The sequence below is a fragment of the Henckelia pumila genome, chromosome 4 (genome assembly GCF_033568475.1).
Source record: "Henckelia pumila isolate YLH828 chromosome 4, ASM3356847v2, whole genome shotgun sequence".
Lineage (NCBI taxonomy): Eukaryota > Viridiplantae > Streptophyta > Magnoliopsida > Lamiales > Gesneriaceae > Henckelia > Henckelia pumila.
The window spans coordinates 11900580-11912629 of NC_133123.1; the positions used below are offsets into that span (position 1 = coordinate 11900580).

The 12050-nt window shown below is 32.9% G+C and overlaps 2 protein-coding genes across 2 annotated transcripts; both read left to right on the forward strand.

The window, feature by feature from the left end:
- The first annotated feature begins 1093 nt into the window (after positions 1-1093).
- On the forward strand, positions 1094-3270 carry LOC140860488 (cytochrome P450 704C1-like). Its single transcript, XM_073263499.1, has 5 exons — positions 1094-1621; positions 1727-2011; positions 2318-2662; positions 2763-2963; positions 3070-3270. The coding sequence occupies exons 1-5, from the start codon at positions 1094-1096 to the stop codon at positions 3268-3270; spliced, it is 1560 nt and encodes a 519-aa protein (XP_073119600.1).
- Positions 3271-6832: 3562 nt separating this feature from the next.
- Positions 6833-10808, forward strand: LOC140865287 (cytochrome P450 704C1-like). Its single transcript, XM_073269881.1, has 6 exons — positions 6833-7157; positions 8449-8664; positions 8753-9043; positions 9221-9547; positions 9721-9924; positions 10511-10808. Exons 1-6 carry the CDS (start codon positions 6846-6848, stop codon positions 10700-10702), a joined length of 1542 nt encoding a protein of 513 aa, XP_073125982.1. The 5' UTR covers positions 6833-6845; the 3' UTR covers positions 10703-10808.
- Positions 10809-12050: the final 1242 nt, after the last annotated feature.

The following is a 12050-nucleotide window of genomic DNA, read 5'->3' on the forward strand; positions in this document are numbered from 1 at the left end:
CCCTCCAGCGTAGAATTCTTTGTTGTGCCTAACTATTTGTGAAGTCCAGGACTTATAGGCCATTAAGCATTAAGATATCAAATTTGAAAGGATGTTTTTTATTTGAGATGTAGGGATGTAATCGAGTCGAATTGAGTTGAACTTTTGAAAGTTTTTGGCTTGGTTCGTTTATAATGGAGTTGAACTTGAACTTTATTTAACGAATATATTTATCACTCACGAGCTTATTCAAACTTTTATCGAGTCTAAACAAATTTAATAAATATAAATTATGAATTTAAATATTCGTTAAATTTATTAAAAACTATATTTGATATTGCAAGAAAAATATAATATTTTTATTAAAATTTATAATTTTATTATAATAATATATTTTTATATATTTGTCATAACGAAAAGTGAAAATCTATAAATCAAATATCAAAAGTATGATTTTTTCATTTAAGACCTGACTCACGAGCGTACTAAACAAATATGTTCATGAGCTAACGAGCCGAATATCGTAAAGCTCGATCTTGGTTCGTTTATCTTAACGAGCTTCACTAAACGAGCTCAAACAAGCTTTTATCGAATCGAGTTTCGAATAACTCAGAAGCGACTTGGTTCATTTACATCCCCTAAATGTATGCCTCTGAGTACTCACTAATTATGAAAATGCATCATAATTATACTCAAGTTCCATTAATTAGAGATCAGAGGAATTTGTATTGATTAATTACATACAAAAACTCTTGTGAGATAGATCTCACATGTCAATTTTGTGAGACAAATCTATAGTTCAACTCGGCCAATGAAAAACATTTTTTTATGCAAAAAAACGATTATTTTTCATTATAAATATAATTTGGATCGGTCTCACCTATGCCGTAGAGATTATTATATGTATATAAGCTTTATCGTTTGTTTGAAATCACCTATAAATGAAGATGCATATATTTATAATCCCTTGAAATTTAGCTCGATAACTTTAACGATAGATGAATAACACATACGACATTACAATGTTCTTTAACCAAAGAATTCACAAATTTTGAAGTTGTAGTTCCTTTCTTGTTAAATCTTGATCCAAAGTTTTCCTCATCCAACATCAAACATGGATCATATGATCCTCCAAGCCATCTTTTACATCACTGCAACCACACTCCTACTTGTGGCAATCCTCATTTCATCCCTCGTAATCAAAACTTTCGCCGGAAAATCCTTGAACAACCCGGACTACCCGCCGGTCATCGGAACCGTATTCCATCAACTTTTCTACTTCACAACACTCTACGACTACCACATCAAAATGGCCAAGAAACACAGAACCTGGAGGCTGCTTTCCCCAGATCACAGCCAAATATACACTACTGAACCGAGAAACATCGAGCATATCCTGAAGACGAATTTCGGGGGATATTCCAAGGGCGAGTCCAATCAAGAAGTCGTCACTGATTTATTTGGACAAGGGATTTTTGCGGTGGATGGAGACAAGTGGAGGCAGCAAAGGAAACTTGCCAGCTTCGAGTTCTCGGCTAGAGTGTTGAGAGATTTCAGCTGCTCGGTGTTCAGGAAAAATGCGGCCAAATTGGTCGGAATTGTTCTTGAGTTTTCAGAGAACCACCGAGTTTTTGATATGCAGGTGACTCGTTAACTAACCAAGCTTAGCGAAAAAAAATAAAGGGTTGGCATTGAAAAACATTGGAAAACTTCATGAAATATAAAATCATTCACTTGCATTTGACAGGCTCTGTTGATGAAGTGTGCACTGGACTCCATATTCAAAGTTGGCTTTGGAGTTGACTTAAATTGTCTCCAAGGATCAAATAAAGAGGGAAGTGAATTTATCAAAGCCTTTGATGATTCAAATGAATTAATATATTGGCGTTATCCAGATCCACTGTGGAGGATCAAGAGATACTTCAATATTGGCGGAGAAGCGACCCTCAAGAAAAACATCAAATTTATTCATAATTTCGTGGACAGTGTTATCAAAATCAAGAAGGAACAAATGGAGACCCAACCACCTTGTGTGAGTATTCGTTATATCTGTTTTTGCTTCAGGTTATAGTTTACATTATGTCGGTCCGTGTCTACGCGACTGACCCTTATAGCAACTACTTCGTATTTGTCATCGTTTTACGAAAATGATTAACTCGTTATAGAATTTCATTGTAGCCATTATAAACTCATTTTATATTTTTGATTTTTCTCACACGTGGGACAGATGTATCAACATTCGAATCGAACTTATAAATGATATCGATGAAAATTTAAGTCAATTTTGGGTTGAGTTACATTGGATTGAACAAAATTAAGTCTAATTTTATGTGTACAGGAGACTGATAAAAAAGACATACTGTCAAGGTTTCTGGTTGAAAGCAAGAAGGACCCGGACACGATGACAGACGAATACTTGAGGGACATAATTCTGAATTTCATGATCGCTGGTAAAGACACCACCGCAAACGCGCTGTCTTGGTTCATTTACATGCTCTGCAAGAATCCATTAGTCCAAGAAAAAATCTTACAAGAATTGAGTAGAGTCGTCGTTATGCCAAACAACGACGACTCAAACGTCGATGATTTTATACAAAGTTTGAGTGATGAAGCACTCGAGGAAATGCATTACCTTCATGCAGCATTGACTGAGACCCTGAGGCTGTACCCTGCGGTACCCGTGGTAAGTTTTTTTTTTTTTTTTTTTAATCAAAAAGTTGATTTTTTTTTTTCAATCATTTTAATTTAATATAATAACTAACTATCAAATTAAAAATATGAAGGATGGAAGGTGTGCTGAAACAGACGATACTCTTCCTGATGGGTATAGGCTTAAAAAGGGAGATGGTGTATACTACATGGCTTATGCCATGGGACGAATGCCCGATATCTGGGGAGACGACGCGGAGGAATTCAGACCAGAGAGATGGCTCCGAAATGGGATCTTTCAACCCCAATCGCCTTTCAAATTCATTGCATTTCATGTAGGTTTCTATATATATATCTCATTTAATCTATATGGAGACAACAAGAAATATAATTATATATGATCGACGTTTTGTTGTTAATTTGCGTGCATATATATTCCAGGGGGGGCCTCGGATATGTCTAGGCAAGGACTTTGCTTATCGTCAAATGAAGATATTATCTGCTAGTCTGGTTCGATTTTTCCGTTTCAAATTAGGGGATGGTGCTAAAAATGTAACGTACAGAACCATGATTACGCTTCATATAAAGGGAAGCCTTGATATTTTGGCTGTTCCCCGGCCCGGACAAATTATTATTAAATAGGAAATATACAAATAGTTTTGATACGATGAGCACGCAGATGTGACGTCATGTACGTCCAAGGTGGACGACATCTCAACCAGCGCTTACATAAATGGTCATAGTGGGTGTTTTCCATATAATTTTTTTTTTTTTTAAACATCATATCAAATTAAAACTTGACTGACATGTATATGACTATATAAAGATTACTGCTTAACGTATTTTAGTTGCCTAGATGATTAAATAATGGTATTGGTGGGCGGACTCTTAATTACACACGTATTGCTTGTGCGTTACCACTAGTATATATTAAACATGAATGAGACTTTTGATCCATTTGATAGCCATTTAATTACCAAAATGTCACATTTATTTATGTTTTTGCCCTTCGATGGCTATTTATGTATGAAAACATCATTTATGTATTTTTTTTTATTTTAATATGTATTAAACATGAATGAGACTTTTGATCCATTTGATAGCCATTTAATTACCAAAATGTCACATTTATTTATGTTTTTGCCCTTCGATGCCTATTTATGTATGAAAACATCATTTATGTATTTTTTTATTTTACCATGCATTTTTCGTTAAAAATAGACTATATAAGCACACAACGCTTGTATTCGGATACTAGTGTACTTATCCAACTTCATTATTCATACACAAGGTTGAGGATTTATACTAAGCCCAGCAATTCACGTATAGCTAACATGCAAGCTCCATCATAAAGAAGTATTGAGCTTAAACAAGAAACTCGAGTTGCATGTAAGGTTAAAAACTCAATTGTTTTCGAGAATTTAAATATTTTGTTCGTTAAAGGGTATTCATACCATATCATGGGTATTACTAAACTAAGGTCAGAGGCGGATCCAGGATCTTAACTGTGAGGGGGCCATATACTAGGTAACGATAATATAAGGTGACGGAGCTAACTTGTGATATGTGCGTTAATTTTTTTCAAATTTGTATTTGTGTGATACATATAAATATTTTTATATAATAATAAAATTTTAAAATTTTCGAGAGCCACAGCGATCCGTTACCACTTACCACTAGCAAAATCAAATCTTAACTTAATAAAAACATTAATTTTTTGTGTCATTTTGCGCTTTACTTTTAAATTTTAATTTAAAGTTCAGAAAATATTTTTTATTAATTTTATAGATCTTTTTCAATATGAAAAAATAAATAAAATTTAAGTTTAGATTTATGAGAGATGCTCACGCATAGTGTGATAATACATTAAAAAAATTAGTCAACTCTCGATGATGGACCATGAGTTCAATAATAGAGAATGGAATTTGTCCAATTAAAATAAAAAATTAGATGAGCTTATTAATGTACTAAGCTTATAAAAACAAAGTCTCGTTAACAATAGACATTGAAATTTGTATAATCAAAAAATTTATTAAAGGGTTACTTAGCTTAAGAAGCAAAAATTTTAAAAAAATGAAAAACGTAAATGAAAATAAATAAATAAATTGTTATGGGCTACTTAGCCCAACTGCCCAAGTAGAAAAAAATTCAAAAAACAAAATGAACCGTGATGTTCGAACCCTGCTCTTTTTTTCTTCCAAGAGAAGAGTTTACCAGCTACGCTAAGGATATATCTAATGACTTATTTCTAGTTTATATATATATACTAAACAAACAACCATGCACACTGTGGTTTGATTTATTATTAATCTATGTATAACTTATCCCAATTAATTTCGCCTTATTTTCGTCATATTATTTATCTATTTATAAATTAATAATTTTACATAAATTAAATCAAATAAATTATAATCTATCAATCAAATCAAATAATGTATTAATTATTTTTTCTTATTTATTTTTAATTTACATTATATTACTTATCTATGGATTACTTATCCTATCACTCAAACCAAACGGTGCATTTTTATTACCTTTTTTAACAACGTTAATCTAAAGAGTAATGCTACATGTACACGAAAGATTACACATTGGGTTACACATTACACTTGAAATTACATGATTATCTCTGCACTTTATTTGGAAAAAATCTCTCAAAAATGCATGTAGGATAATCATGTAATTTCAAGTACAATATATAACACAACGTGCAACCATTCGTGTACATATAGCATTACCCCAATCTAAATGCGATATTTTTACCTTTTAATTACATCGGTGAATTTCGATTAATTAAACTTAGGGCTGGCCTCATTTATTACCTACAACAATTAATGTCCCTACATATCATATCATGTGTATTAAGTTCCGCGTATAAATGTATACACAGGATTAGGTAAACCCAATTATCACATTCAATAGACGCACAACACATGTTTGAACAGCCTGAAGATCGTTAATTAATATGCTTCAACAGCATGAAGATCGTTAATTATTTTTACATACAGTTTGATGTGAATAATAAAATAACTATTGATTTTATAACTCACATTTAATCTATACCCCAAATTTGATATATCTAATTACACCGTATATGCTCGTATCATATATTAATATATTTTGATTATCTCATTCTACGTGCCAAACATTAATATTTTAGGAATTAAGTTGTGAGAGGGTGTGCCTACTTTACTCTTGCACATTAATCGTATGAGAACTCAAGATTGTCACGTATTTCAAGTATTTCAGTCTATGAAATTTTGTTCGGCAATCAAATGTCCGTCCTATGTATTAGTAACGTGAAAGTGAATCCTTTATTCTGTAGATAATTTTTTTTTTAAATTAATATATAAATAAATAAAAATCGAGATGATGTTCTATTTTTTTTTTTTTTGTGACGTGGGAACCCGCAGCCGCTACCTTTCGGTACGCTCTAGGTAAACCCTCTACGCCAGTCAGGTAAACCACACTAGGCAAGCCCTGTGTGACAGACTAGTCCAAGAAGGTGTTGACAGGGGGAATCGAACTCCTGACCTATGGCCAAGAGTACCTACTCCACCAACTTGAACACCCCCTTGGAGGCGAGATGATATTCTACTTGATGAAGTATGTATACGTTTAATCAACGATCAAGAGTTTAATTCTTCTGATCGATATTTTCTCGAACAATCGAGCCTATCTTTAGTGGTGTTAGCATGTTACATCGTCACAAAAAAGGAGGTTTCAAAATTATATTATTTTAAAACAATATATATATACTAGTTACCCTAGTTTTTATGATCATATAGTAATTAATTATTATTTAATAAAATAAAATATAAATAATTCTAGGTGATATTAATCCATAACATCTTATCCCGGTTTCCTAAAATTATCTTGTTCTTTTCCCCTCCATGTTAGATAATTAATGCTCAAGATTATAGTTTCAAAAAAAGAGTATATATTTTTCACGTTCAAATTGTTTTGTAAATCTCCTAGTCACATAATACGAATGGAATGTGAAAATTCGAAACCTATACCTATGGTATGTTGTGGAGGATTCCAAATTAAGTTAATATGGGGATATATATATATATATCGGAAAATAATCACTTTATATATGTACTTTTTTTAAAAAAAATAAAAATAAAAATAAAAAATGAAAAACTGTCTCTTGGGTATTCAACGACTATAAATAGCGATCCATTTAGATTTGTATGTATCGTCACTGTGCAGGCATGGATTTGGTAATCTTGACGCCAATTCCCATGGCGGCAGCAACCTTGATTTGTATCTTGTTATCTATTCTCACCATTAGATTCTTCGCCGGGAAACTGCACAAAAAGCAGGGAAAGAAGAAGTTCCATCCAATTGGGGGTACGGTTCTTAACCAGCTGATGAACTTCAATCGACTGCACGATTACATGACTGATCTTGCCACAAAGCACACCACCTACAGGTTAATTGGGATTTTCCGAAGCGAGGTTTACACTTCCGACCCAGCTAATGTCGAGTATATACTCAAAACCAACTTCGAAAATTATGGCAAGGTATGACACTTACTTTTTGGTGATTTTTTAAACTTGATTTCATGGGAGAATCCTCCTTCTGATCAAGAGCGTTGCAATCTTGGGATTTTTTGGAAAAAATGGACATTATTTGTGCTCTGTTCTAGTTTCTGGTGCTTAAATGGGTTCTTTTTGCAGCATTATCGTTTTTGCTGGGTTTTAATGGACTTGAGCTAACTGAAATTCCGTTTCTTGATTATATTAGATTTGATTTTGATAGTTCAAAATATTTTTTGATGCAAACTAAAACAGGTATCTGTATGATCCAGTAATGATTAAAAATAATTTTGATTTTTGAAATTATAATTAGGATGCTAGCTAGGATTTAATATATTATCTTCTACTTGTGTTCTAAAAATTTTACCAACGTATAAGTAAAAAAAAAAAATAGAACCAATTATATCTACTAACGACCATTTGATATAAATGTTTCAAACTTATAATTCATGAAAAAAAAAACAAAAAAAACTGAGTAATATAAATCGTCAAACTGATAGATCAATATATTATTTGATATTATAAAAGGAAGAACGATTACATATATAAATAAAATACATGAAATGATGAAAACTGGGTAAAATGTGGACGACAAAAAATAATTTCAGCGGGTAGAACAATGAACAGATGCTCCAGATAGGACTTGAATGCTTTTTGTTTAGGCCATCAAGTTTTCATAGAGTTAGCAATTAGCATTATCTAAGACAGAGGAATTTAGTTCTGGTGTGTTTTGGATTCAAAGCTACCAAAGATTATGCATGAAAATTTGATTTTCTTTCCCTTCTTTTGGCACGATTGCTGAATTTGCCACTCAAATTTTCTGCTGATTGGGATGACAGTAGCTACATTAGGTGATGGAAATCATCTTTGCCCAGAATAACTAAAGTCATAATTTATCAGGAAAAATAACATTTAGAATGAGTACTTAGTCATAGATGATTCTGAAGTAGATGTAACCGTGTTTACACTTTGTGCTACTCGAGTCTAGATCCCTATGTTTAAATTCTGGTGTTTTATATTCGGATGAATAATGTAATGAGTCACTATGCTGGGTTGGGACTGTTGGTATGTTCTAAAGCAGACCCTTGATTTGCACAAGCCTCAAATCCATATTCATTGATTTTATGAGCTGCCAAGATATACTTTCAATGCTTTTTGTTTGTATTCTCTCCATATTAGTGAGAATAATATCAGGTGCAGTTACGGACATACTCCTTTTTAATCAAAACAATTGCAGGAACTTCATGGTGGTTATAATTTTTTTAAATCTTTGCAGGGAAAGTATAATTGTGACATTTTAAGGGATCTATTAGGTGAAGGAATTTTCGCAGTTGACGGTGAGCAGTGGCGAGAGCAGAGAAAGGTATCGAGCCATGAGTTCTCCACAAGGGTTCTAAGAGATTTCAGCAGTGTCGTCTTTAGAAAAAATGTTGTAAAGCTCGCCAAGATAGTGTCTGATGCTGCAGATTCCAATCAAGAAATGGATATTCAAGTGAGTTTTTTACTTTTTCTCCAAGATTTTCAACCGAAAACTGATGAATTTTAAAAAGAAAATCCACTGATTATCACAACATATGTAGGACCTTTTTATGAAGTCCACTTTAGATTCAATTTTCAGAGTTGCGTTTGGAGTTGATTTAGACAGTATGTGTGGATCAAATGAAGAAGGCACCAAATTTAGCGACGCTTTTGATAATGCGAGCGCAATGACTCTTTGGAGATACGTGGATGTTCTATGGAAGATAAAGAGAATTCTCTACGTTGGTTCGGAAGCAAAATTGAAGAAACATCTTCAAGTGATCAATGACTTCGTTTATAAGTTGATCTCTAGCAAGTCCGAGCAAATGAATAAGTCCCCGAATGAGGCATATGTACGTGAATAAATCTGTTGTTTTTACAGATAAACATGGAAACGGACCCATGAATTTAACAAGTGGCGGTAACTTAGGGTGTTTGAAGATAAAACTTGACATTTGTGCTCACCGCTCGTTAGATCTATCCCTGGTCAAATGTTGTCAATTTCTTAGCTATTATACTTTGTGTGACAGATGCAGTTGAAAAAAGAAGACATTCTGTCGAGGTTCTTGCTGCTGCCAAATACCAATCCTAAATACCTGCGGGATATAATACTGAACTTCATAATTGCTGGAAAGGACACGACAGCAACATCACTGTCTTGGTTTGTTTACATGCTTTGCAAGCATCCTTCCGTGCAGGAAAAAGTGGCTCAAGAAATAACCGATGCAGTAGGATCAAACAAAGCGACAAATTTTTCAGAATATACTGATATGGTGGATGAAGCAGCTATGGAGAATATGCATTATCTACATGCCGTGTTAACTGAAACTCTCCGACTGTATCCTTCGGTTCCAGTGGTAAGTCCTGAAGCAGTTAAAATTTTGCTTTCCAAACTCCTATCTTTCTCGGGTGTAATTGGAATTAGGCTATTAGTTTCCAAGCTTTTAGCTAAGATGCCAATTAGCGGGTTTCATTTTCATCCAAGACATATACGGCCATAATTGACAATTTCTTCTTTTTTAATGAATAGGATGCAAAACAATGCTCATCAGATGATACTATGCCGGATGGTTATAGTTTGAAGAAAGGCGATATGGTGGCTTATCAACCTTATGCAATGGGAAGGATGAAATCTATATGGGGTGATGATGCTAACGAATTTAAACCCGAAAGATGGCTTGATGAGAATGGCTGCTTCAAACCGGAGAGCCCGTTCAAATTCACTGCCTTCCAGGTCAGTTATTAGTAACTCATCATATTCTGCTTGTGCACTCAATATTGCTTCTCCTGTTGAACTGCGTTTTATATGCCATCATCATGCTCCTAATATACATTTTGTCGGTTCATGACCCGTCATGTATATCATGAGTTTTGCTATTTTAACCCTTGTGCACTTGGATTCAACAGCCCAAGAGTAGTCAAACTTTCTTTCACATTCCTTGTGGGTATGTGGAGTGTCTGGTTTGACATGAACTTCTCTTCTTCATTTTGATCTGTTTAAGTTAGTGGCGGATGAACACTGGGGAGATGAAATATTGTTTTGCTGTATTACCGAAGGAGTCGCCCCCTATTAGCATGCCTCTCCATGCACCACTGTATTACCTAAGGAGTCGCCCCCTATTAGCATGCCTTCATGCCCCCTATTAGCATGCCTCTCCCTCACCTTTTTTTAGATTATTATTAGTATCAAATGCTACCCCATCATTGGGTTCGGAACTAAGCAATCATCTTAAATTCAACAGCAAGTACTTTGAGTCTGATTTCTCGAATTCATCATAAATTATTCTCGATGAATTGAATGTATACTTGTGATCAAACAGGGTGGACCAAGAGTTTGTTTGGGAAAGGAATTTGCTTATCGACAGATGAAAATTTTCGCAGCAGTTTTGGTGAAATTCTTCGTCTTCAGATTAAGTGATGAGAGAAAGGAAGTAAAATACAGAACAATGATCAATCTTCACATCGATGGAGGGCTCCATGTTCATACCTCGCACAGAGTCATACTAATGTAAATGTGAGCAAGAATACATACATCCTACGTACCTTGTAATATTTCCATCATGTTTAATGCACTCTTACCACTGAGTGTACGTATTGCATAAAAAATAAAAGGAAATAGTATTTTAAAATAGAAGTTTCCGAATTATGCAATTACTCTTCGATTAAAACAATATCGGACGTACGTACGTGTTAGAAAATTATATTCGAAATGAATGAACATCATAAAAATGAAAGATACTGAAATTGAAATAAGGTATATGAATTAAGTTCTCGAATCGAAATGGATAATGTTATATGTACAATGAGGATTATAAATTGGGTTACAAATTGCATTTGGAATTACAAAATTATCTCTACATTTGATTTGAAAAAATGTTTCAAAAATGCATGTATGATAATTTTGTAATTTTAAATACACTTTGTAACCCCATGTATAAGTCTCATTGTATACCTATCATGATCCGAGAACAATTCAGTTTCATTTTTGAAGTCATATTGTTATATAAGGAAATCACATTCCAATATTTTAATTTACACTTCACACCAAGTCACCACTTATTAATTATTATCCATTTTACAATCTGTACATTCAAAAAAAAAAATAGTTTTTTTGTTTCAGTGTTTAATATATTTACTCAATTTATATTAAATTGAATACTAATTTTTCATGAAATCTCAAAATAGCTGATAATCTCGTGTGAAATTAAATAGGTGTTTAACCTTCTATATGTTTTTTTTAAAAAAAAAAGAAAATTGTAATATAAAAGTAGGGTTTAAATTAAAAATTATGCAATATATAAATTTTTATCATAGCCACTTAATTCAGACGTGCAATACTGCAATAAGCGTGGATAACTAAATTTGAATATGTAATATCACACCTTACTATCATAATTTTTGTCAAGAGTGTGGAGGTGATTTCGTTCAAATAATTAAAAATATTAAAATTCTTTTTTAATTAATTTGATTTATAAAATTAATATCATAATTGTAAATATTATTGAGGGACCGACCATAGTGCGATATGAAAAAATAGTTGAAATGACAATTTTGAAAAAATTAATATGAGATCAATTTTGGAAATAAAAATTGGTGTCTATTTTTGTCTCTATTCTAGATATTCTTCATATGTAGTATAAATATATGAAATCATGGAGTTCATGACTTCACGGTACATTGTAAACAATTGTTATTTACAAAAATTTTTATCAAAATTGAAATCAAACATCAAGAAACATATTAAATATCATATCAAACTATATTTCGTTTGAAAAAAAAAAATTAGCTTGAACAGGGATTATAACGGCTAAATACAGTGGCCCCGTTTGGTTATAAAAGCCGAACCAGAAAAACATTTTT